General features: G+C 39.0%; 2 protein-coding genes across 3 annotated transcripts in view; both read left to right on the plus strand.

Moving 5' to 3' along the window:
* Nucleotides 1-12308, plus strand: part of baz1a (bromodomain adjacent to zinc finger domain, 1A) — a 33998-nt gene extending 21690 nt beyond the window's left edge. For both annotated transcript variants that reach the window (XM_015002949.2, XM_015002950.2), the window contains 3 exons: nt 1117-1304; nt 3953-4040; nt 9932-12308. In XM_015002949.2, coding sequence (XP_014858435.2) covers nt 1117-1304; nt 3953-4040; nt 9932-10107 — 452 coding nt within the window. In that variant the 3' untranslated portion in view covers nt 10108-12308. The remainder of the gene's footprint in view (nt 1-1116; nt 1305-3952; nt 4041-9931) is intronic.
* Nucleotides 12309-13666: 1358 nt separating this feature from the next.
* Nucleotides 13667-23313, plus strand: cfl2 (cofilin 2 (muscle)). The gene is made up of 4 exons (XM_015002953.2): nt 13667-13811; nt 18128-18435; nt 20723-20799; nt 22201-23313. Exons 1-4 carry the CDS (start codon nt 13809-13811, stop codon nt 22311-22313), a joined length of 501 nt encoding a protein of 166 aa, XP_014858439.1. The 5' UTR covers nt 13667-13808; the 3' UTR covers nt 22314-23313.
* Nucleotides 23314-27853: the final 4540 nt, after the last annotated feature.

Below are 27853 nucleotides of genomic sequence, written 5' to 3' on the forward strand. Positions count from 1 at the left end.
CATAAATAACATTTTTATAACAACTGAAGGTAACATATCATATTTTACCTAATTGTGCTATAAAATGGCAATGTGTGCCTGTAAAATACATAACACTGCCCCTTTTAAGGATTAAAATTGTCAAACTATGAAGTCGTACTATTACTACAGCTTTGTTTACTCTGTGGACCAGAGCAGTGCTGTGCTCCCAAAAAATAATGGACAGATCAACTGTGTTGTAAAGCGTTTCAAATTTTAGAAACTTGTTGTTTTTAGCTGCAGATGCATGTTAGTTTTCTTATTTTAAAACATTATTGAATTATTTATTTGCATATTTAATTCATTTGTAGTATTGTATGGAAAATGCTCAAGTGGTTAAATGAAAAAATCTGAAGATTGTGCCAATTATTTTCTGTCAGAATAATTTCTTCCCAAAATAATTGTTAGTAGCAGTCCTAAAACTGACCTGCAGCGTTTGTTTGTACTGACTTAGTATGGAGACTGAAGTATATGTTTGTCTGACACATGAAGTAGGTGAATTATTTTCATGTTTAAATGTAGAATTTATTCACAAGTATGTTTTATTGTATTTTTAGTGCTTAATCTAATCAGAGGGCTCAGTCTGCAGACGATGTTGTGGTTATTAGTGTGTCACTTCCTTCCTATCTGTCTGCAGCTTTCAAATCTTTTCAAGGAAAGTCTGGAATGAAATCATTTCTTTCCTGATTATCTACCATAAATTTGTGATATGCTCTTATGAACTTATTAAGAACTTAAGAAATTAGCATCTGATGAAGTAATTTACGTTTGTTATGAGAACTGGACAGGAATCCTGGACGTTCCACAGCAATGTCTGTCGCTTAGAAACACATTTCTGAGCTGTGACTAAGGACCCAAGTACACACACACACACACACACACACACACACAACACACAGAGATGTCTGACACTGAAAGACTTTTACTTGCATGTGCCTACATTTCCTCTTAAACCAACAATGGGCTCCAAGGTCAAACTGTGTTTTTGAGATTTCCTGTTACAAAACGACAAGCAGCCTCCATGTCACTGCAACACATGACCATATGATCCATGCAGCTAATCCTTCTGAAATGTTGTGTCCCCGTTTCCTCCCACAGAAGCTACACCTCCCAAACCATCAAAAACCGTCCTACCAGTTCTCTCAGCAATGTCTTCGTCCTCCAGTCGACGCTCCTCTGGGAGAAATCAGGGTGTCCACGAGCTGTCGGCCTGTGAGCAGCTGACTGTGGAGCTGGTCAGGCATGAAGACAGCTGGCCTTTCATGAAGCTGGTGTCCAAGACTCAGGTATACAAACCTTCAGTATGGAGGATTTTTAGCTGGCTGGGTGTGGAGGCAGATAATGTGGACTTCAGCAACAGATGTATCCCCACACCCTCCCACCGCTTTCACTGAGCAACTCCTGAGTAGGATGGAGTTGGGTTCTGGGACTGCAGTGAGCCATAAGAGGAAAACCGTAGTTAAAACGCTTCTTCATTTACTCCTGAACAAATATGAAGTCCTGATTGGTGCTGAGCAGCTCTATTGTAGTTCTGTTCTGAAAACCAGACATCAGGCTTCTCTGGGTGTTTCTCACTTAGCTTAGCCTTCAGACATGTACAGCTGTGGTGGGGGTTTTTTGTTTGTATTTTTTGCGCATTTACATTTGTTATGATTAATTACATAAATATAGAATTGCAGATATGACTTAAAAGTGAAGTGTGCAACCTTTATAAAAAATGTTTTTACATATTTATTAAAACTGTCACCGTGTTGTGACAGTGTAATATGAGGTAAATAATCTGTGAAAATATCGACCTCCTCCTACCTCTGCTACTATTGCCATCTAAAGAAATGCACCGTTTCTGACTAAATCAACCAGTAACATCCAGGAGGCGGGTCTTAGCACTGTCAATCAAACTCATGTACTCACTGTTCAATTTGCTAATGGTGGAGAAACAACTTACTGTTACAGGAAAACCTTTTATCCACTGTCATTAGTAACCTTAACATTCATGACAGTCTGTGCTACGTGTAACGTAGCAGAGAGAAAAGAGGGTTGAGCAGTGACGGATTGAGTCAGTGAATCTAAGGTACAAACTAGAATCAAGCAGCATCCTTTCAAAATGTTATTACTCATAAGCATTCTAAATTAGCTATCTGTTGATTGCATAATGAATGAATTAATGGATGAATGAATATATTTTATTAATCCCCAGGGAGGAAATTGACATTTCAGCGCAGCCTGTTCAAAGAACAGAAAAAAACATAAGACATGGGTAGACGGGTTTCTGAAGCTGCAGCCTTGGGAGACGCTGCGCTTCCGTTAGCCGAGAAAAACATTAAGGTTGACGAGGGCAAAAAAATTATCTATGCAAAAAACCCCTCTGAACATGAAAATCAACATATTGATGACATAAAAACACAGGCTTTTGCAGTCCACAAACAGTTTTTGAAATTCGTCGGAATATAGATGTGAAAGACGGTTAATTTCATTGTTTATATCAATCCATTATTTTTGGAGAATATGTCATTCCTAAAAGATATAACAGTGATGGGCATAAGCCTGTCGCGATAAACGATAAATCAATTAATCGCACGATATATTAAACCTATCACCTCATTTTAATTATCGTCTCTTCCAGCCTTTTTTATTTCTATTGATGACACTGAATTAAAAAGGCTCAACTCCGGTGCTCTCCACTGACCTTCCCTTCCTCATTTCCTTAGTGTAATGTCCAGCTCACACTACACTAGTTGTCGGCCGACTGTCGGCCCATTTTCAAAACCTGAGATCACACATTAGCCGACAGACATCCTAGGTATAACGGTTTAATCGGGTTCGTCATGCCGTGTGATGTCCAGCCACCTGGGCACAAAATAATGGCTACAAGTCCAGTTAACTAATTTTAAAATCAGGCATTAATCAATGCTTTACTAGAATCTACCTGTGATGCATGTGGCTAGAGTCAGCGTAAAGTTCTGACTGAATGAAAATCATTATAACCTATTTATGTCACATTAACGAAGAACAACTGAAAACTTACCGGGTTTATCAACTGCGGTAGCAATTTGGCTCCGACTCCTCTCCTTGTCATTTCTATATTCTTTGCATGAAATGTTGAATAAATATTAATGTTGTTTGCACATATCATCTCCGATGTCCGATGGACTTCGGGTTGCGCTGTGTCAGCTGTTTGGGATTTCCTTCATAATTTCCCCTCAGAAAGCACGGAGGTGAATCCGCACTTTCTGATTGGCTACCTGTCGCATGCAGTGTCCAGTCGGGTAAAACCCCTGATTTAAAGCGTCCACGACTATCCACTGTAACACACCACACACTGCAGGATGATCGGTTACGAAATCACCAGCGACAATCTTAGATCGGCCAACTTTCTAAGATTGTCGTAAAGGGAAAATAGCGGCATAAATCGTGTAGTATGAACTATTGCATTAGGTGGTCGGATGTGTCCATCTTCTCTATTTAAATCTAGTGATTACTGAAGGGCACATACAGACTTCATAATCTGCACTCTTTTGGTTGAATGCAGTATTTATTTCCACTTTGGCTTTTTGTTTAGTTTTTATTCAAGTACATTTTTTGTTAATGGAGACTGAGAATCCATTTTATTTTTGTTTTTATTTATTTAGTTTATTAGTTCCAGTGTTATGTGTTCTTTTGAAAATAAAGTGTATCTATCTATGGCAGGAAATCGCATGCATTATTAGTCATTTCCATTAAATCAGTGTCAAAACGTCTTGAAACAATATTGTCGTTTATCGCAATAATTTTTTAGACAATCGCTCAGCAAAATTTGTTATCGTGACAGGCCTAGATGGGCATTCTGACACCAGTTTCTCCAGCATTGACTATTTTCTAGTGAGAACTTTGAAGTGGAGTGATAAAATAACGGCTGTAGTGATTCTAAGTTTCCTCCATGTTTGTGTGGTTCCAGGTTCCTGACTACTATGATATTATTACGAAGCCCATCGCTCTGAGCACCATCAGAGAGAAGGTCAACAACTGTGAATATCAGACAGCAGGTGAGAAACAAAACTATGGATCATTAGAGCTTGAATCTTCTTGGCTTGCAGTCAGTTCAGAAATAGTTTTGGTTTGTGATTAAAAACCAAGGTGATGTCATTGCCGTACACAATGACATAATGCTGTTTGTCTTACTCAGACAGACCAAAGGTTATCCTTTCTAAACTTTGCCAGCCAACAGAAATAGACGCAGCTGAGCAGTTCATCTAATGGCAGTTTTCCATTCTATGTTAATATATGGTTTCACTTTGCATGGGGATCATATCCTTATTTTTCCACTGCTTCTCAGAGTAGGTGGGACCAGCTGCTGATCACAGCATGTGAAGCTGTGTTAACCTCAGACTACAGACAGTTTAAGTACCTTTATTAAGTTCTATGTAAATAATTTAGCAAGGTATGAATGTATTCAGAGCGTATCAGAAGAACTAAGTTTGCTTTTTTGACTTGATATGCAAAGCTGGACAATAAATCAATAATATCACGGTAGACACGTGATCAGTATTGATAGGTAATGCGTCTGGTAGAATATTCAATATATAGAATAATCACTGAACTTCAATCCAGAACCGCACAGCATTCTGGGGGATGTAGGCGGAGGAAAGGCTTTAGCTACTCAATCTCTCACAGCAAGCTAAGCAAGGATTGTTGGCAACTAACTCACTGAATAACTTGCAGGAGTTTGAGGTTTCATCACCATGCCTCACAAATGCTTAAAGATAAAAAGCAACGGAGAGAAAACTGTGGATAAAACAGAAAAGGTTGCTATACTAGTATTTCAAATATTTAAAACAATAATCTAATCAACAGTTATCAATATCAATAATTATGGACATGGACTAATGTGAAATGCTTATATTGTGATACATTTTTCAGCCATATTGTCCAGCCCTGTTATGTACAGCAGTGTTTTTCAACCACTGTGCTGCGGCACACTAGTGTACCGTGAGTGATCGTCAGGTGTGCCGTGGAAATTATCCAATTTCACTTCCGGACTATAAGCTGCTACTTTTTTCCTACACTTTGAACATGCAGCTTTTCTTTGGATTTTTCTTCAACCACCAGGGGGCTCTTTAGCAGGAAGTGAATCATTGGAAGTCAAAATTGGAAATCAAAGAAGAACGAGCTAATTTTCATTTGGAACAAGCACATGCTAGCAGCAGGCACGACGGAGAAATGTTTTCAAACTCATATGATGCAGCTTCTAAGTTGAGGAGTGTCGATCTGGCAGTACAGGAGGGAAATAAAGCCGCTGCACGTAAACTCGGCGTGAACAAAACCGGATTTGGAGACGGAGAACTGCGTCCTTAATATATCCAGCAGTTATTAGGACGCAGCCCTCTGCTGCCCTCTGCTGGGTCCTTATGGGAAACCGAGAGCAGCAGAGATACCAGCGGCCTGTAGCCCGGTGCGGCTGATATATGTAAGTTTCCGGGGGGTTCAAAAAATTTGAAGGTACGGTTTATAGTATGGTGCGCTATTTAAGACCAATACGGTAATTGGTCTTAAAAGATTTTTTGAAAACCAATTAATTATCTGCAAATAATGCCATCTTTGAGTATCTTTGCTGTAGTAGTGACTAGCAGCGTAATCATGTAATTTTCTTACCACTAGATAAGGTACAGAGCATTTTACATTAAAACAAGAGAATTAGTGTATTTATGCATCACACCACAGTGTTGTGGCACTGTTCAGGTGTTCAGGTATATTTTTGAAGTGGACATGTTAAGTGCAATTTGAAATAAGAAATGTAAAATATGATAAAAAAAAAAAATTTTGTGTTTATTTGATTCCTATTCAAGACACTTTGATAAGAATGACTATATATGTAATATAGGCGGCTACAGAGTATCTTTGTTTACATTTTTGGTTGGTGGTGTGCCTCGAGATTTTTTCAATTAAAACAATGTACCTTGGCTGAACAAAGGTTGAAAAACACTGATGTACAATGCTGTATTTACTTGAATTGTTCCAGGTTATCAACCAGATGTTGGTATCAGAGAAAGGTAACTTAAGTACAAAAATCAGTTTTCAAATGATGATTCGGTTTGATAAAGGGAAACAAATTTGAGGTGCTCCATACAATGGAGAACCTAAATACGACTGCTGACCCTTTGATGGCACCAGCTAATGCTGGTTATGTATGAATGATGCAGAGGAGCTCAGTGAGCTATAATGTGAAGCTTTTCTAAATGTTTGTGCACAAGATTTTTCTACTGTAATCTGTGGGTCAGAAGTTTACATACACCCATGATCAAGAATGTTCAATTAATTTGAAGCATTTATACAACAAAAACAAACATGTGAGTCCATCACTAGTGGGAGAACTGACTCATGGTATTTTGCCAAAGACAAAAAAAGAAATCCTCCAACCGCTAAATAAAATACGAGTCGGTTCCATTTTCGTTTACATTTTGTGAAGAAGGAAGTTTCGCTCCTTGTTTTCTTCAGAGGTTTTCATGTTGTTTCCTTAAGTGGTTCACCCACAGACGAGGTGGAGGAAGGTTTTCCAAAGGGTTTGACACAATGCAGTCTGAACAGCATCATCTGAAAATGGAACAAACATTGCAATTTTGATCCCCATCAGGTGGGCCAGCTGTCAGCGTTTTTTCAACACCAAGAAGGTAGTTAGGTTGCTCTGCACTGAACTTAATAACTTCATCTCGAATGACATCAAGCTAAAGGTAAACATCGTTGGTACTGAGAAAACTCAGCTCCAAACAGCTGTCTGTAGCATTCAGTCACCTACATGGGAGTCTAACAGGAGACATGAGACCACTCACTGGGTGTGTGTAGAGGCCAACATTTACACATTCAAATAAATGTAAATCAGTCTTGAATATGAGGCCCTCCTGGCTGCATGGTCAGAAATCAGCTGGAGACGCTCATAATTGTTAAACTCTGTGACTACGAATATTTTACCTGCAAAATCAGACATTTATTAATGCTGCCCAGCATTGTCATGACTCTCACATGCTATTTCTGCTTAAAACATTTCTAAATGCTGTAAACTAGGCGTGGGCAATATAGATTTAAAGTTTTATCACAATGTTTTGTGGTACTACTGTAATATGATATGATAAAAGTGACAATAAGAACTATTTCTTTCCTATGTTTTATAAAGCCACCTAGGGCTGAAACGATTCCTCGAATGATTCGAGTACCTCGATTACTAAAATTCCTCGAGGAAAATTTACCTGCCTCGAAGCTTCGTTAATTTATGTTTTATTAGTTAGCGCACCGTGTTCCGACCGGGACTTCATTTGCGTTGCGCGGAGCTCTCACTTCCGCCTCTGAGTTGTTGACAAAAGCTAAGTCTCAGCGGCATAAAGTCCAATCTTCAAGATTGGCCCGTGGGGATTTTATTGATTGATGATAATGCCCGACTTTTTATCGTTTTTGGGGTACCAATAAGCATCCTTAAAATGACTGGGGGAATGCCTGGAGTACGGCAGCATTTCTCCTCCGGGGCTGCTGGTTGAAAGCGAACGGCGGGAAGAGCGCTGAGGTGAGCGGATAGCCTGAACAGGGCGGGCGGCTGAGTAGCTGATGCTTACCGTGTAAATGTAGCTTTACCGACGAACCGCACAATAAATTTCATATCCCGGTCTGAAGAAACGGGTGGCGGAGCGCATCGTACATGGCTGGTAGATGAGTTTCTGAGTGTGACCAGTGAAGGTGTCGTAAATATCCCGTATTGCTTCCCCCCGTGTTCGTCCCCCGGTCTAACGGTTCGTCAGTCCGCTGGTCTATTTCCTCCCCTCCACCCCATCTTACGTTCGTTCATTCGCCCTCTCCTCCCACTCCAGGCGGCATTTCCCGTATTTTCAAACCCAAAGCGTGACAGGTTAGGTGGCAAGGTGAGTTTAATTAATCTATTAAACTCACTGAAGATGAATACATAAACTAAAAGCTGGATTGTAGACATTTTTTATAAGCATATTTGTGAGCCTGCCTCTTTGTTATTAAATTCAATATAAATTCAGATTTTTCTATAACTTTTCTTCTGGTTAACTTAGAAAGTGAGCTATTATTGTTACAGGTTAGTTTTCTAAACTACAAAAAAGCAACTGTTAGGGATGCTCAAATATGAAAAATTGGACTGATATTGATATCTGATAGTAACACCTGTATTATGCCAGATTTACCAATATTTCATTTTATAATTTTTTTTTATCCGATTACTCGATTAATCGTAAGAATAATCGATAGATTACTCGATTACTAAAATATTCGTTTACAACAGCCCTAAAGCCACCCCTACTGTGAAAACAGAGGCACTTGGAGAAAGTGTACATCACTATGACAGAGTGAAGTGTTACACACACACACACACACACACACACACACACACACACACACACAGTGCTGTTTTGTGTGTGTGTGTGTGGATTAAAACAGATAGAAATGCTCATAAATGGTTTCTATTGGCAATCTTCATTAGGTCTTGTATTCATGCAGCCATATTGGATATTAATCACATGGTTGCTCAGCAGCTCCAACTTTCTTACCTGCAATTCTCACTTCTCTGGTTATTTTTGCTTTAGTGACAACAGAACATTTCAAACTTTATGAAACACTTTTATGTCAACGGATTACACAGCAAGGAATGTTACAACTGAAACCAGCTGTAAAATAAAAATAAAAAACTATTCAAACCATATGGTTACTGTTCAAATTTGATCTTCGCAATTGGGATTTCTTTCATGGTGGTGAAAAATGTTTGGAGTGTCACAGTGGTCAGCAGTGGCGCCTCACAGCTAGATATGGGATTGATTGACTCGTGATGCATGGAGTTACCATGTTCTCCCTGTACACACCCAGGTTTTCTCTGGGTACTCTGGCTTCCTTCCACTGCCAAAAACAACTGGCTGATTAATTTAGCTCTCTGTATCACCCTTCTCTGTCTGTGTGTGTGGCTGATCATGGAATGTGATGATAGATAAAACAGTAATTCCACTTTATTACTTGGTTTCAACAATTTCCCTGCTGATTAGAAAAAAAGCTAAAGACTGAAGCTGCTTTCATGGTTTCCTTCACTCGCTGCTGTACTACTGGCAGTGAAACAGACTCTTAGCATGATGCTACCACCACTATGCTTGACAATAACGGAACACTCCTACCATCAAAACCTCAACATTCTTCTTGTCATGATCAAACAGCCCAGTCTTTTTCTCTTGTTTTTCTGAAACGTCTCTCCAGTAGGCAGTGTTGTCTGTGGGTGTAGGTCCAAATTTCAGACGTGTCTGAACTTTTCACTTTTGGTATGAACACTTCGCTTTTCCTGTCATTGAAGGGATCAGATGAGGAAATACTTTGGCATTATTGGATTTTCCAACCAGATGATTATTCCAAACACATCCAGTCTGGTTTTGGAATGGATAGAACTGACATTGAGGTTCCTGACTGGCCTTGAACTCATGCCTGTTCAACATTCACATTACTTTTTACTTAAGTTTATTGAGCATGTTTATTTTTTTTGTTTTAAGGAATGATTGAAAAACATTAGAAATCCCCATATTAATGATGTTGATGCCCGTGATGAGTGGATGTTTTTTAATGATCGGTGATCAGTCAGAAAACTGCAATCAGTTCACCCCTACATTCAGTGCTGCCGCCATGTTGTTTTGTTATGATACTCATGTAGTGATGAAATGTCAGAAGGCATTAAGGAGAAGGAAAATACATATTAAAAGGGTCAATTTAAGGGTTTTATAAATCAATATTGGGCCATTCGAAGAAAAATCAATTCAAACCGATTAATAAATCCAGCCGTAGTGTTTATTATCCCTAGATCTGCATTTGTTATTGAAGTGAACAAAGCCCATGACTGTAAATTCTGTGTGAATGCTTTCTGGTGATTATTAAGCCTTTTCTCTCTGGGTCTCTGCAGGCGACTACATCTCCGACGTGGAGTTGATGTTCTCCAACTGTCTTCAGTACAATCCTCGCCACACTAACGAGGTGAAGGCCGGCGTGCGCCTGCAGCAGTTTTTCCACTCGGAGCTCAACCGTCTGGGCCTCAGAGAGCGATGCTCCGCTCCACCTGCCAAACGGGCCCGACAGTGACCTCACCACCGTACGTCCTGCTGTTGGCTCCGGGGCCCCACACGTACAAACTGACTCTCACAAAGTATTGATGTTGTTTCCAGATTATTCCTTGGTGACCTTTGACCCTAATGGACCGGCGGACGCAGCCAAGAGGCTGTAAGAGTTGAAATAAATGAAAGAAGGCATTCAAAATGGTGCAAATTTAAAAGTTGATGAGCAGATGTTCCACAAAGGTGGAGTTATCTCAGAGTTTATCCCTGGTTACGTTAACCCTCCGTCATGTCTGCTGTGAGATGACAACGTAGTAGAAAAGCTGTGGGCTCCTTCCTGAGGCAGTTAGGTCTGCGGGGAATTTCTCTCACCGTTTCAGCAGGCATGATGAACACACAGACTTGGTGCTGTAGGACAGTAGAGCCAGTAGAGTCCTTGCTAGTTCCCCACCTTTTGAAAAGCAAAAACCACTGAGGAACATTTGCACTGACCGGTAAGACTCTGACGAGGTTTCTTATGTTTTGCTCAGGGACAAAATCTTAGTTGTAAATGAAAACTTGTTTGTATCAAGCAGCAGATTTTCACTCTTGTTATGCCACTGGTGCTCAGTGTTCAAATATATGGAAGTCTGGTGCTGCCAAAATCAAAATGATCAAATGTACATAGATGTGAACTGGCCTAATTGGGTATGAGAGATGGCATTGTTTGCATTGAAACAATTCTTTCATACTTAATTAAATAGTCACTGTTAAACTAAAAGCAGTGAACATTCTTGCAACCACAAAAAGAGGAATTGTGGAAATATTTAGTACTTAAAAACAAAAAAAATCTGACAGTATTTTTTTTCTGTCATTTGTGTTCCTCTCTCCCAGGATACAGAACCATGATCACATATTATCATGGCTTCCTCAATGCTCTTAGGTCAGCTATTGAAAACCACTGTATACATAAATATACAGAGCCAGTTTGCAGTGTAAAAAAGAAGTTTTTTTCATACTTTAATCAAAGTTTTTTATTTTGGCAGTAATGTAGCATTTTCAAGTGTACATAAAGAAAATTAAAATGAAAACCATACATTATGGAAAGATGTTTGTTAAAATGCCTTAAAGATCAGATCCTAAATCTTTTTCTTTTACAAATAAATAGAAAATTACTAATTAATAAAGAAATGTCATTGTGTTTGTGAAACATTTTGATTTGGCTGTTTGACTAACGGGTTTTTTTGTTGTTGTTTTTATGGGGCATTAACATGCATATCCTTCTAAACATTCAGACTTTAAAGTTTTTTTCCCCATCTGACATTTAAAAAGTGAATTATACCAGACATTTAAAAATAGTTATGTCAACCATAAACAACTATTGATTTTTAAATTGAGGAAACCACAATTCACTTTTTAGGGTTAGGAGAGGAGTGTCTGAATGTCAGGAAAACGTCTGCCCTCCTGGAAAGGTTGGACATGGATTTTGTTCCTGGCAGCTGACCCCGCCTCTCAGGGATTGGTGTTCTGTTATTGGCTCAGAGTTTCACATGGACCTGGGATGTTTAGCAGTCTGAAGTCTTTTTCATAAGTTAAATTCCTTGTTTTAACACTGTATACAACTCTGCAGTCACAATCTGCAGTAATGGCTGCTGCTTTAAAACAAAATTAAAGATTTAAGGTTGAGAGATGAGAGGAACACCAAGCTGACATTACAGGCAGAAAATAAAATCTGGAAGAAAAGAGGTTCTGCTGATGACTTCAGTTTCTGCAGATATAATGGTCTCAAAAACACGTCTGATGATTTCCATTTTCACACATTTTAAGTTTGTGTTATTCACATTCCTTTTTAAAATCTTAGAGTAAAGTTGGATGTCTCTTGCTGAGAGAGAAGGCAAGATGGTTCTAAAATTGTGAATTGTTCCTTTAAGACCTCTAGTTGCTGCAGTGGGCTTGTAGTTTTAGTCAGGGGTTTTTTTTGTTGTTTTTTTGTTGTTTTTTTTACTACTGCACCATTTCCTGTCTTTGATGTTTTTGTACACTGTTCTGCTACATTCCCACTCCCTGATGCTGATGGTGGTGTGTCAGCTGTGGACACTACACTGGAGCTACTGCAGCCATCTCTCTCTGCTCTGTATTTATTTAGTTGAAGCATTCATGTCACTGTCTTTATTTATGACTGCTAGTTGCCCTCAACTTCTGATGTTGTTCTAATGTAAAAAAAAAAAATAAAGTGAGTTTTTACTGAAACTGCTACTCCTGAACCCTCAATGTTTCTAAGTCTGTTTGTTGATCAGTATTATATATTTTCCAGATACACAGTGCCGCTTTGTAGCACAATCAAGTAAATGTTGCCTTCAGTTGTTATAAAAATGCTATGTATATCAAATATGGCTAAGATGAAATCCAATGCAAAAAATACATGCATCATAAGGAAAGATTATGTGGAGATATTGAAGCAGTATCAGAATTCCTAAGGTGGGAAGTTGGAGCTTGGACATAAATTGGTCTTTTAAGCAGATGACAAGAAAACAATGTTAATGTTCTGGAGTGACCATCACAAAACCTAGATCTTAGTTTCATGAAAAATGTGTGTGCAGTCCTCAATTTTGTGTGTTTGAAGAATTGTAAAAAGTGTATGGAAAACCAAACTATTGCCTTGATACTGGTTTCTGAAACAAACAAAAAAAAAACTAAAAATTCTCCTCTTGGCATAGAAATGACTTAAAAATAATATTGAGTGGTTGGTTTGCTGGATGGTTTTGTTCTCTTGAGGTTGGATTTAAATCATTTTAGACCCTAGGATGGATAGAAAGTGTTTTTTCTTATCGCCATGTGTTCCAGTAGATGGGAGATTCCTACAGGATACCCTTTACTAAAAGTATCACAATCTAATACTATTTGCAAAAAGATTTTAAACAGAACTCTACAATTTAATCCACTGGTTTTATTTATGCCACAAAAGTAATCATTTTTCCCACTGTTTAAACTTGAATTCAATCTGATAGACATATGCTTAGCTGAATATGTAATTATGCAACACCTCTATTTTTTTATTGGCGTTAAAATTAAATTCTACATCTAGAAACTGGGAGCACATTTCTTGTCTTTCAGTTTTTATTAACTTTAAAATAAAAAATCGGAATTGGTCAAATTTAGAAGTAGCAGGTGGGAGCTAACCAACACCTGAAATTGGTATCGACCAAGAAAAAACCTGATCGGTGCTTTTTTGTGCAGATGAATAGCGGAGGTGGGGGAGGGGGCCGAGTTGTTCTTTTCTGTTTAAAACTGACAAAAAGTCTGGTAACTCCAACACTTGATAATCCACCGGAACAGCTTTGGAAAATGTGTCAAGGTTATAACTTTTCAAACATCGGTTTATTTTCATACTGGTAACCACACAGTGTACGTGTGTTCCGACAAAATGCCTTATGAGTGGATTTCTAATTTAAAAGGCAAATGTATTCCAAATTACCAGCCTAAGAGATTAAATTCCATACATTTGTAAGTAAATGTGAATGTATATCCAACAAGACCGCAATTGAACCAGTTTCTCCAGAGGAGGAAGTTTCCATTAAAAAAAAGGAAGGAATAAAGTCCAAGAAGAAAGGAGCAGACCAGTTGTAGCCCCGCCTCTCAGATCCCTGCTCCTTCCTCCTCCTCCGGTCAGTCGGCTACATTCCCTGCTACCTTTCACCCCGAGAAACCTCAGTCTGATTCCGACGCAGTGCGGACAAATCCCGGAATAAAATGGTAAGTACTATTTGGAGATTTTCCGCCTGATGTACAAAGGTATGTGAAATGGGTCTGGTCGCCGCTTCAATCCTGCGGGTCTCCCGCAGACGTGAAGCGAGTCGGTGGGTAGCGTGTTGTTAGCTAGCATGGCTGCCGCTGCTCTTAGTCCGCAAAATTCTGCCTCTATTCGAGTGTGTACGTCGCCAAGAAACGGTTCTGGTACCAAGACTCTTCCTTATGTTCTTAACGGAATTACATAATTTTCATATTAATTCAAAGCTATGGCGTCGAAGCCGGTACCCATTGTAACAATCTGGGCCGGCCCTGCCCTGTGGCCGTGGCGTGGAGCTTCGGGCGGCCATCTTATCTGCTGTGGTGCTGCTCGGCCGACCAACCCGCACCCAGCTGTCCTGGGCTGATCCAGGCCCGCCGAACGGGTCGAACCGTGGCTGTGAGGCCGACTCTCTGCCAGGCTGAGTCACACAGTGACGGTGCAGACCTTGTGGAGGCCTTCTGGGAGAGTTCTGCTTCATTCACTCCTCGTAGGAACAGAACATTTAATCAAAGAGAGTAATTTAATGGACACAAAAACGATTGGAATTAATTTATGGTTAATTCCGTTTACAAGTTTGTCAGTTAATCTGTTAATTTCAAAGTTGGTTTCAGTTAGTTACACTATGTGAGGAGGAGGAGGGTGGGGCATTTTAATCACAAGGCTTATTGTAGAGTATTTTAATCTAATCCAGCTAATCTAGTTTTTCTGACACACCTTTTATTTTCTTGAAAACATAATGAGACATGAAACTACTGAAACATTTGTTAAAAACTATAATTCAGAGACTTGGTTGTTAAGTATACATTGATATTTAGACGGTTTACTTAAAAGCTGCAGGTTTAAGCGATGTGGAAACACAATAGTGATAACTTATTGAAGTTTCACATAAGAGTTGAATGAAGGCGTTGATTCAAGTCTGTACGGTTCTAGAAAACCTCTGCCTGTTTTCTCCTCTTATCTTGTCTGGTTAATCGTCTGACCTCAGTTAGCCACACCTTCAGGCATAAATGTCGATATGTCAGGAATCAATTTTATCAGATTAAAAGTCTCACCTTAAAAGGTCTAACTCCTATGACCATAAATGTCTTCAAACTACAGGTGCACTGTAATTTCCCATCACTATTTGTAAAGTTGTGACCTGTGATTTACTTGTTCTAAAACTATAACACAATTCTTTTTCACTTATTCACATATTGACGTGTTGAACCGTCTTGATAAGGCATATTTAAAAATACGCTGATTTCTCTGGAAGAGTGTCTCTCTTCGTCAGCAGTTATTGAACAGAGGTATCAATACAAGTAAACCCAGGTAAAAGAATTGCAGCAAATTTAAATGACTCCTTTACAAGACAGGATAATAGCTCAAAATGTTCTCCTTTGCACAAAACATCACAAGATGTTAAATTTGATTTAGTATTTAAACAATAGACTTCTCCAAAAAAAATAAATAAATAAAATCAGTGCATGCTGCAAGTCCTCTTGGTTAAAATTCCTGAAGACTACAACAGAAACTTGGCAAACAGCTCCTCCTGCAGTAAAGGATGTCACTGTATTTGAGAAAGTAGATTAACATGACTAAAAAAAAAAGAAACCGTCTACTGATTTGTGATGGAAGTTGAACCGTTTGGTGAAAACTGCTCAAAAAGCTGAATTAAAGCACAACCGTTAAACGAGCTAAGCTGTGCTCAGACATGTTGCATGTGGTCGACTGTCAAACCATCTACCAAAAACTGAGCTGTCGAGGGGGTCCTGAGCTGAACCTTATCAAGAACACCTGAAATAGGATATATGCTGTAATTAGCAAAAATACTGTTGGATGGCATGGTACTGGTTAGCCAACATGCTAGTTAGCTAACATTAATTTATTCCACCTAGCATACCAATTAAAAGTTATGTCAAAATCAACCAGTGAAATGTTAAGCATTTAAATGACCATGTTGACTAACTCTAGCATGTTGGTTAATCTTAGCTTGCACCATCTACTGTGCTAAGAGCCATTTAGGAAGAATTAGCTGAAATACTGCCACTAGAAGGTTGGCAAATGTTAGCTTCCTACCAACTTAGTAGCTATAAATGAGTTAAGATGCTAATATTAGCTTATTAAGGCTATCTGGTTGAGAAATATTGATTTATTTCTACTAGTGTGGATCCTACTACTCTGGTTACATGCAACAAGTTGGTGAAATGTTAATGTCAGTTAAAATGCTAATGTTGGCTAACTTACTCAATTTGGAAACTAAATTGCTGAAATTATCCTAAAAGCTAAAGCAAACTTAGTGGTTAATATTTTTTTCTTTTAGTATGCTAATGACACCATTGTATGCTAAAACCAACTAAAATATTACTGTTAGTCAAGATGCTACGATTGGGTATTGCTACCATTCTAGCCAAAATTAACATTTTCTAAAATTCTAAATAAATAAATAATAAAAAAGTCAAATGAACTAACAGGGTTGTACTTAATATTTAGATAGGATTTATAAATTAATTATTCAAAATGCTGATTTGCGTAACAATCTAATCTGACCCATTTCCATCTCAACTTATTGTCCGTCTTTGGACAACGCAGCATTCAGCCCCTCCCTTCCTCTCAGTGACTCATCTGAACATTCATGGCTGAGAATAAAATGGTGATCTGGAAGTTTCAAACTTCACCATCTTTTAAGCTAGCAACACACTGCACCTTTTTTTTTTTTTTTAACTTTTATTAATTGCACAATCTTGCCTTTAGCATCCACCCAGACCAGAAATCTAGATGACACAGATTAATGGATTAATTATGTTGTTTTTTTATTATCTAGTTCATTCATTCATTCATTTTGTTCGTTTGAGAAAATGCATATTGAGAAAATCCATTGGGCTTGTAATTATGGTGATGGATGAGGGTAAAATTATTTTATTAAACAGTTTTTTGTCTTGCTGCCAAGACTGGTTAGGATGACCTTATTACTTGACATCCAAAGCTGAACCCTGTAGTACAGTTGGCCTTTCAACCAATAGCGTTTCATCCCATTTCAAGCCTTTTACAATCTGTAAATGTCATTATTCAGACATTAGCCCATTGCAGTGTGATATAATAATAGTAATAAAGTGACATATTTTCAGGCCATATGCACTGATCACAGCTTTGTGGCCAGTGTCCCCCCAGCCGTTGCTCTCACTGCCTGAATGAATGATAAATCTCTAAGCTTGTCATAGAAAACAGTTTGACATCCCTGTGCTTACCCTGACTTACTTTTTAAACACCTCACTTATAATAAAAACAGCTGACTTTGATTATTTTTCTCCATGTAATGGCTTCCACAGCAAGAAGCGCAGCTTTGCAGACATAGCTGGATTCTGTGCCTTGACCAATCAGATGTTGGCGTTTCCTATTGGTGCTTTATGATTGGGTGATGATCAACCTGGGAATGTTTTAATTCCAGTAGGGCTGACATGGTTAACTGGATTAATGGTTTTGAATCAATTATTGAAATGGTTAACTCATTTAGAAATCAGATCAACCGGAGTGTACAGACTCTAAAAATGGCCATTTTCCGACACCCTATAGCTGTAATTAAGTTAAAACTACCAAATATTAAAAAAAAAAAAAAAAAAACTCTGTAAATATGTCAATAACACCTCAAGTGGCATGGTTTTAACTTCGGGGGGGGGGGGAATCTTCCATTCAACATCTTTTGCTGCCCAATTATTAATCGGTCAATCCAAAGTATAATCAACAGATCAGCTCTACACTGTGTTGATACTAAGTCCTCTTCACACGTAGATGTTAGAATGATTTTCTTTTGGGATTTTTTAGCTGTAGATTCGTCCTTTCCTACAAATGATCAAGTCTTCACTAAAGGAATGCTGATATTGCATTTAAATAAAGAAGGAATTTAATTATTTATTTGCACCTTTTAATGCATTACCAATATTGTGTATAAAGACTTCAGTGGTTAAATAAAAAATGTCTAAGATGTGCCAATATTTTTCATCTGATTAATCAATAGAATTATTGCTTCCTAAAATAATGTTAGCTCCAGACTTCAGCTTCTTGGTCTCCTGTAATTCTCTGGGACTTGGTGTTTGGTTTCTGTCTGCACCACACTAGAGGTCACGTGAGAGAACTAAAGAATCATCAGATGATTTAGGACTTCAGAGCCAAGTGTTGCTGTAAAATGCTGACTGTTTAAGCAGGAAAAACCAGTGCTGACCACAGCAGAGCCGTCAGCTTGTCTGTATGATCCCTGAATGCCTCCCCATCCTCCACCCCCCCCCCACCCCCACCCCCCCCGCAGGCATCAGGTGTGACAGTGAACGATGAAGTCATCAGGGTTTTCAACGACATGAAGGTGAGGAAGTCTTCAACTCAGGAAGAGGTGAGGAAGAGGAAGAAGGCCGTGCTGTTCTGTCTGAGCGAGGACAGGAAGAAGATCATTGTGGAAGAGGGGAAGCAGATCCTGGTGGGAGACATCGGCGAAACCGTGGAAGACCCCTACGGCTGCTTCGTCAAGCTCCTCCCTTCCAACGACTGTAGATACGCGCTGTACGACGCCACCTACGAAACCAAGGAGTCCAAAAAGGAGGACCTGGTCTTCATCTTCTGGTACGGTACTGGTGGCGTGGTGATGGGGGAGCATGATATGTTTCAAACAGGGTCATTAATTCACAGGCTGAACTTTTAACTGACTGAAATCAATTTCTGTTGTTTTTTTTTAACAAGCCTTTTGAGAAAACTTACTATCAATTCTTTAGAAACATCATACCATAGTATTCCTGCCTGTCACCATAAGATTTTGCTGGACAATAAATTGTGCCAGAAGTTATTGCGATAAACGATAATATTGTTGTTTTGAAACAGTTTTCACATAATGTAATGATGCAAGGACACACTCTTTAACATCAATAAACTTTAAATTCGAGAGAACATTTAACACTGGAACTGGAAGACATTTTAAATATCTAAAATGGACACAACAAATAAATTAATTATGAAAGAAATGCCTGTAAACAAAATTGTCCTTCAAAGGAAGGTTTGGTTGAGGCCAAAGCACCAGACTGCAGACTTTTATCATCTTCAGAAGATACTTCAGTAGAAAAACAATCCTACAAACTGAAATCGTCCAGCTTGTTTTAATTTCTTGATTCATTGATTATTGCGGTAGACTTATGTAATAATTTTTCATTGTTTGAGATGACGGTCGTGTCATGCCACTGCATACTTGCACGCTGGAAGAAAACACCAATCAAAGCGAAGTGACAGGCAGCAGGTTAACCCGGCGTCCATGTTTCCACTCCTCAGCCCTGCGGCGCTTTAAAAGGAATGTAATCCTCAGCCTGGCTGGGATTTCATTCTGTCCCATCAACTCGGAGTAAAGCCAAACCTGCTCTGCATGGCTGCTATTCTGATTGGCTCACAGGAACGACCACCAGAGACTCACCTGGAGCAAATCCTCTTCTCCTGGAAGATTTGTTCTCTTTGCTCAGTTCTGCTGTTTTAGCTGCAGGTTTACTGATGCTAATATTCACAGGAAGCTCCCTGGTCTGTCTAGTATGAAATGTGTGCTGCAGTTTAGCAGCAGAGACGCCTCCATTCAGAAGCGGTTATTGCACAGACATGCATAATAATTCAGACATTATTGGTGTTTTAGGGATTATTTGATGGTCGCTGGCAGCAGAACATGATCACACAGTGATGTCTTTAAATGGCCTGTTTTTAGAGCACAACGTTAACAAATCCTTTTTTTGGATCCTGGCTCTGTCGGGCTGCTTTCAGACTTTTTTCTGCTCACCGTTTCAAAATGCCAAATTCACGTCAACATTTAGATTTCTCTCAGAGCAGCGATACATTTTTAGCATTTTTCAGACGTTAGTTCAGCCTTTGTCTGTCTAAAATTATACTGTGCTCCTTTCATTTTTCAGCCCCATGTTGTATTTACGTTTCCAGCTGTGACAACTCATCTCAAGCACAATGTCATAATTACTTACCTAAATTCCCCACTGATGCCAAACTTAAAGACTGAATCTGCCGATAAAAATAAAAACATGTCGGCTCTACAGATGCGTTCAGCCATTCCTTTAGTCAAGTTGTAGCAGCTCAGTGTTATGATGTGTGATGTATTCATTCTAATATATCTAATAAAAATTAAGGACAATATGGCATAAAATAATTTAACTTACCGTTAGGATTCTCAGACTGCACATTAAATGCACTGTTTTTAGATGTAACAATTATTAATAACTAAGGTTGCATCAGACCAGCTTTCTTTCATTTTGAGTCTTTTGATAAGTGAAACTGATCTCATCTAAATCTACAAAGGTCTGTAATGATGGATGTTTGAAATATTGGCACCAATATCAGTATTTTATCTTAGTATCTGTATCAGTCTGATAAGTAAAACTGGGCCCATATTAACATCCAATCATTTTTTCGTCCCCTGTCTTGTTGTTGGTCGTCTGATGGTTGGTCATGTTCCTGTGATGCATTGTGGGGAGCTTTAGTAAAGTCAGTGGTGTGGTCATGTTGTGTTGGAAAGGTTGTAAAAAAAAAAACAAAAAAAAACCCATATATACATCAGTTATTGGCCATACAGCAGTATTCATCAGCTCAAATGTTCATATCGGTACATTCCTAAAAAAAATGGTTTTGTCCAAAATCAGAATCAGCAGGTCAGTTTTTACAGATCGCCCTGAAAACTGCAATGAGTACAGGCCTAAAAATGACTAACTGGTAACAAATGCACTGCGAAAAAATCCTCTGCTTTCATGTTTCTATGTGTAATCACTGAACCGATATAAAGAGCTTTAACAGTTGACTCATTAAAGTAAATTAAATGAAAAGAATTAAAAGCCTCCAGCTTTTAATTATCATTTCAACTTATTTTCCTCCTCAGGGCCCCAGAGAGCGCTCCGCTGAAGAGCAAGATGATCTACGCCAGCTCTAAAGATGCCATCAAAAAGAAGTTTACAGGTGAGGACGTGGTTACAGAGTTCCTGCAGCAACACGGATGATCTCCAGATCAGATGTTGTTGTAACTTTAGGCTGTAGGAAGTATTAAAAACATTCTGTCCCTTTAGCTGGCCACTTGTACTGTTTGTGAATTACATCCAATCTTTCTGAACTTGATAATAAGTCCATCAAACGCATTGTGTTATCAATAACGCAGGACTTTACTGACCTATATATATATATATATATATATATATATATATATATATATATCAATCATCATGTGATTTATGTTGAACCTTTTGTGTTGGTGTTGCGTTTTGTCTCATGCTGTGTGTTATTGGCTACCTAATTGTTTGTTGTGTACTTGGAGATGGGAGTGCAGGTTCTGGTTTGTGGAAAATAATTTCCCATTGGGGACAATGAAGTCTAAAAATCAAATCCTTAGACATGAAAAAACCAGGAAACTGTAGAAGACCGCTGGCCTGGCCATTACCTCAATAAAATCTGGCTTCACAGTTCAGTTTGGGCTTTCTGTAGTTCACTTTGATTCCCTCCGGTAGATTTTCTACCGACCCAATCAGGGATCAGAAGGTGAAGAAATAAGATTATCTGCTCTGTTTTAATATTGTAGTCATCCTACAGTTTTAGCTGTAGAGCAGAGGAAGTGAACGCAGCCGTTCAATCCATGTCGCCCACATTAAAAATATTGGAGAATTGTCTGATTTTTAGTTCTGATATCTCATGTTTTCAATATGTTTCGTGGGGAGTTTTTGTCCTTCTCCTGACTGATACCTTCAAAGAGGCATTTTTGTCCTTTGGGACATCACTGTGACTTATGATTTTATCTAAAAACCATAAGTCTGGAAATCATCTGGAAACCTGACCTTGATTTCAGCATCATCAGGTTGTAACTGGTAGCAGGAACTCAGGCATAAGTTTGCATGAGGTGTGTAATCATGTCGTTGCCACTTTTGTTTTATTTTACATTTCATGTCTAACAATACGTTGTTCACATAGATATTACTAGATGTGCAACATTAAAGCTTAATCAGTTTAGGAAGAGACTGATCATAAAAGCCTGGTGTTTAACTTTGCTGTTTCTGGAGAAAAGCAGTCGGTTCAGTGACAGAGAGCCATAAACACCCAGCTTATGACAAACACTTCATCTCAGGGTGAAGTCTTCCTGTTTTCTTAATGGCTTTGTTGAAGCAGAGGATTAATCTAGGTGGCTTCCTGTTAGTTCTGTGGTAGTGTTGCTTTTGTCTGGGTTTTAGGCTCATTCATGACTGGTTAGAAAAGGAGCTCTGTGATTGGTCAGACCTGCCCAGCTTGTGTGTATGTGTGTTGGTTTGCCGTGAGTCAGTGAATGCTTGGGCATGTTCGTCCACACCTGCGTTGACTCTGGGAACGTCTTCTCAGGTATCAAGCACGAGTGGCAGGTGAACGGCCTGGACGACATTCAGGACCGCCGGACGCTGGCCGAGAAGCTGGGCGGGAACGTGGTGGTGTCTCTGGAGGGCAAGCCGCTGTGATGCGGCGGCGGCGGCAAGCCGAGCGGAGTCAAGCCAACCGCCGTGCCATCAGGACCGAAGCAACCAACCCCACCTGAACACCGTCACTTCACCCAGAAGCTTGCTCTGTCTATATCCATGTCCTGAAGGTGTTAGCGTCTTTAGGCTTCTTTGTTTCTATTTTTTTTTGTCTTGGTTCTTATTGCTTTCTTTTTTTTTTTTTTTTTTTTTTTTTTTCCTAAACATGGAGATCTCATTAACATAATGATATGCAAACACCTCCCAGTTTGTCATGTGACCTTTGCTTACATGGCGGAAATAAAACAACACTACCAAACCCCACCAAGGTTCTCTCTCTTTCTCTCTCTCTCCCTCCATCCGTCTCTCCCCCTCCCTCACACACAGCCAGAGTTTTGCCAAAAAAAAGTTGATATGAAGGAAGCAGCCACTGTTGTGTGACAAGAGTGCCACAAAGCACTGCCTCCTGCTGTACACGGGTTGCACTCATGAAGCTTTTTACATGAATATTTATTATTGTAATCTTTTGTGTCCTCTCCATTTCATTCAACCAGGCTGACACGTCGTGTTAGACTATGCATTAGATTATTGTCCAGCACTTTTCATTTGAACACTACAGGTTGAGACTGAAGTTCCTGGTGTTAAATTCCGTTTATATTTTTTTTGTTTGTTTGTTTCCAAGTGAAGATTTGTTTACCTCAGTTCTCATTCTTGTATGACTGACCATCATTAGCTGTTTGCTTGTCGCCTTATTTCAGTTTGAATGTAACCGTCACACCAGAGTTGGAGTGCACTTTTGTTTTGTAAAGAAAGCACTACAGGAAGCAGGTTTAAGCCCACTCGCCACTCCCCACCCTCTACCTTCCCCAACAGTGAGAGATGACTCCCGCCCCCCCACAACAACAACAACATCATCATCATCATCATCTGGAGCCTTAAAGTGAAACATTGTTTCTGAGATCACAGGAAGCCACTTTGCAATAAAAGCCTGTGGCAGACAAAATGTCTCCTGGTATTTTTTTTCTACCAATCACAAATTAAATTTATGAAAATATTTTGTTGTACTTTAAATCTTTAAAGTTACTACCAGCTTCAACAAACTGGCTGTTATATAGAGGGCGCGATCCGTATACCTGAGGCGGTGGTCACAGGTTCGAGTCCCGACCTGATGACCTTTAGCGCATGTCTTCCCTCTAACTCACAACCCACTTTCCTGTCTGACCACTCTGAAATAAAGGCCGCTAGAACTGATAAAACCTTTAAAAAAAAAAATGCATGAGTTAATGACAATAACTTGGTCTCTAAACGGTGAACATGGCTCTTACCGTTGTTTAAACCTGGGTTCTTCTTGGCATACACAGAACCTTTAAAAACTTGCACCACTTCCATAATTTCTCAAGATTCCATAGCAACTCAAAAATGAACAAGAACTTGCCTCTGAATGCTTGACATTTTTATATAGTGCCTGATATAAAGTGTTTTCATTGATGATGTCACAGAGGTTCAAAGAGGATGTATTTGAGACTAGAATCATCTCCTGTGCTTCTCAACTTTGAAAGTGGATTGCTTGCAGGGAGTGAGACAAAATACAGTGATTTTATTTTACAAACATTTCAAATTGAGCATCCAGTCAACATGGCTTTTGCTCAATCTGTTGTTGGTGTCCTATTTACTGAAAAGAACTGCAAAAAGGATGATTTGCTTGATGTTAGCTCTGAGGACAAGAATGATGACTTTGAAGCCTCTACTAATGCTTTAGTAATGCAGACCACAGATAAATGTGCTTTTGCCAGTGGTCCCAAAAACCAAATGAACCTGGAAATGGAAACTTTCTCAGAGGATGAGGAGGTCGCTTTTGACGCATTCAGTGTTCCTGGTCTCAAGATGAGTGCAGGTGTGGAAGCTGGCTTAGTGGTTGAGCAAGAAACCACAAAAACAGAAAATATGTTGACGGGTTTCGAAGAAATCCTTGATTATTTTACTAACTATTTAATTCAAGACGATTTACTTCAGTACCTCACTGAGGGCGAAACTGACAGCGAGGATGAACAACCCAGTGATGAATCCTATCCAGACTCTCTTCTAGATTTGATGTTCACACTGGATGAACTTAGTGTCTCCTCTGTGGATGAATTACAAGATGACACAGATTGTTTCTACACAGCAGAAGACGATGAAAGTCCAACAAATTCTCTTCTTGATCCAACCATGTACTTCTGCAGGTTTTCCAACGACTTCAATAACTGTTGGATAAACGCCACATTGCAGAGTATTTTGAACCTGAGTATTACCAGGAGGTTTATGGCTCAGAGTCCTGAAGAGATTTTTGGAGCTTTGTCAGGAGCTCCACTGTGTGCCAGCCTTTTCTATACAGCCATGCACCAGCCAGGAAAATACTTTTCCCCAGAAGAAATTATCCAAGTTCTGTTGGAAGTAATTGAAATTATAGATTCAGAAAACTTGATACAACACAACGACCTAACAAACTTTTTGTTAACTATTTTAAACTGGCTTAACCCATGTGGCATTAACTCACTTTGTGTGGTGCACACAATTGCTGCTTGTGAAGGATGTCAGGAGTCTTATCAGGACATCTGGGAGCTCGGTCCCATTGTTCGTCTGCCAGTTCCTCTACCATATGACAGTACCACTTCTCTCCTTCACCGTTGGGCTTCTGAGATCTATGCAAAATGTTGTGACATCTGCTACTCCAACTTAAAGAGAAAATACTTCCTCAACCACACTGATGTGATAGCCCTGTATCTGAAACGGTCAGACAGCCAGGAGGATCTAAGACTTCCTGTGATTCCCAGTTTGACTATTGACATTCCTGTAAAAACTGGAACACTGTTGTACCGTCTGTCCTCGGTCATTTGCCACCAGTCTACAAGTTGTCTGCTTGGCCACTTTTACACATATCTGATGTGTGGAGAACTGGTGTATAAGGCTGAGGATGACCGGATAACAATTTCAGATGTAGATTGTGCACCTGACATTTGCCATAACGGGTTTATCTACATCTATGAGAAGTACACAGAAAGACATGATGAATTTAGTGTTGGGCTTAAGGTGACCACACCAACAAATACACCAACAATGACAGAACTTGGAAAGGACCTAAAAACTTTGACCTATCCCAACTCTCAAATAGATGAAACTGTCACAAAGAACAAACTTAGTGCCTGTTTTGAAGGGGAATAAATAAACATGGAAACCACAGCAAATATTACAAGTCCTAGAGAGCTGAATGAGACGTATTGTTACACCCATGACATTAGTGCGAAGGTCGGAAGTACAATGGAGGATAAAAAGGGCATTATAGGCGATGAAAGCAATGTCAGAACTACAGAAAACCTAATGGATATTAATAGCTCTAGAGATAAAAGTCTTGTGGTCCACCCAGATCTGAATGAATGAATAAAGAAATAAAGACAAAAAACAGGAAAAAAAGCTAACAAATAAATATTATTGGGGCTCCAAGGTGGCGCAGTAAGGCCCCGGCTGTTCTGAGCCTCAGCTGGGGCCTTTCTGAGTTTGCATGTTCTCCCCGTGCATGCATGGGTTCTCTCCGGGTACTCCGGCTTCCTCCTGCAGTTCAAAAGCACGACTGTTAGGTTAATTTGCCACTCTTTATTGCCTTTGGGTGTGGATGTGTTCATGCTTTATTTTGTTTCATTAATTTCTTGGAAAAAAAAAATTCTCAAAACAACAACAACAACAAAAAAACAGTTTCAAAGTATGTGGCTTCTTTCTTGGAAATAAGAAAAACACAAATATAAAAGAACAACAACACATATTAATTAAATAGCAAAAACAACCCTGTTCGAACCGATGAAAAAAGTGATTATGTCAGGGTTTGATTTGTAGATACTAGTTTTATTATTATTCTGTTTTCTTTACTCTCATTGATTGAATCAGCCTTGTTTCTGTTTCACCTTAGTTCTGTTATTCTTAGTAATTCTAGTTTATTATTCTTTGTTTCTAGTTATTCATTGCTATGTTTAGATTTATTCTCTTAGTTTCCTTATTTCCTCTCTCTCCCCTCACACCTGTAACCAGTTAGCTAACCAGCCCAGGTCTATTGTTCCAGTTTTCATCATCACAGTATTTAAACACATCTCCTGCTCTCACTCCTTGGTGGTTCCTCCTGTTGTATCACGTTACATCCCAGGATCACTTTGTTGTCTGTCTGTCTGTCTGTCTGTCTGTCTGTCTGTCTGTCTGTCTGTCTGTATGTCTGTCTGTCTGTCTGTCTGTCTGTCTGTCTGTCTTCTTCAAATCAGACAAAATTTGTGTCAATCAAGTAGACTATGTTTGTGCAGCAAAATGTGTTGTTTGTGCTGCTTTGGCTTTGAAGATACTGAAAGTCAAAAGGTCAACCAGCCCCTGCTCACTTTTACGAAATCAAAATGACCTTTAAACTTTCATTAACATCTTAAAAGCCAAAGCAGCACAAACATTTTTTTTTTTTGCTGCTTAAATGTAGTCGAGTTGATTGACACCAATTTTGTCTGATTTCAAGAAAGTGGGGGTGGAGGGTGGTTGACCTTTCATTACCTGGAAACATTTCTTAATATCTTTAAAATGATAACGGCACAAACGAAAATTTTTGCTGCACAAACGCTTGACACCAATTTTGTCTGGTTTGAAGAAAGCTTGGGGCCAACTTCACTCAGGTCTCTGAGTTCCCTGTGATTTTTGAAAGTTTTTGTTCATAATTTTTTATTAGACTTTCATCTTGCTGCTTCTGTTTATCTGCATTTGTGTCCACTTTAAAACCAATAAACCATGATGGATCATTTTGGTTTACTGCGAAAAGACTTCTTATATTGCAAAATAAAGAGAAGCAAAAAATGTAGCTAAGTAAAGAAAACAAAACAAAAATAACACAAGAACTAAACTTTTCATGAACATTAAAAACAACTGCTAAATGAGGTTAAGCATTTCCTTTTTGGTACAGAGGCATATGTTGTATTCTGAGCCCTTATTGTTATGGTTTGTAAACATGGCCCCTGGCTTATAGCTTGAACAAGTGGCTCAATAAACAACCATGGGCTGATCCGGACAGACCTGGCAACATCCATTGCAAATGTATGGTTCCCAAAGACCAATGAGAGAACTCTTCAAAAACCACCATTTTAACAAAATCCCTAATATTAAGAGAATAATAATCGTTAGATTCTGGCTCGTTATATTCTCTTGTGCTCCCGGATTCTTTGATTCCATGCGTGGAAATAAAACCCACACAGAGTTAACATTCAGAGCTCCATGTCACACATTTTCAGAGTTTATTCTGACTGACATTTAAAAGTATAAAATCACATTGACAACACAGACATTTCAAACACACTAAAACAGACATTCATTTACCTGAGACAAATAGAAAACAAGAAAGAAAGAAAGAAAGAAAGAAAGAAAGAAAGAAAGAAAGAAAGAAAGAAAGAAAGAAAGAAAGAAAGAAAGAAAGAAAGAAAAAAGGGCAAAGACATCTTTGAAGAGTTGCAAAAGCAAATCTGATTTGTTCCTCTGCGGCCCTTACTTTT

Source organism: Poecilia mexicana, unplaced genomic scaffold (genome assembly GCF_051168715.1).
Source record: "Poecilia mexicana isolate PSO_F unplaced genomic scaffold, ASM5116871v1 scaffold_22, whole genome shotgun sequence".
Taxonomy (NCBI): domain Eukaryota; kingdom Metazoa; phylum Chordata; class Actinopteri; order Cyprinodontiformes; family Poeciliidae; genus Poecilia; species Poecilia mexicana.

Excerpts from the sequence above, each read along its gene's own strand:
- cfl2 (XM_015002953.2), top strand. Across the intron at positions 18,436-20,722 it reads GACCTGGTCTTCATCTTCTG|GGCCCCAGAGAGCGCTCCGC; the intron begins GTACGGTACTGG and ends TTTCCTCCTCAG. Across the intron at positions 20,800-22,200 it reads CATCAAAAAGAAGTTTACAG|GTATCAAGCACGAGTGGCAG; the intron begins GTGAGGACGTGG and ends ACGTCTTCTCAG.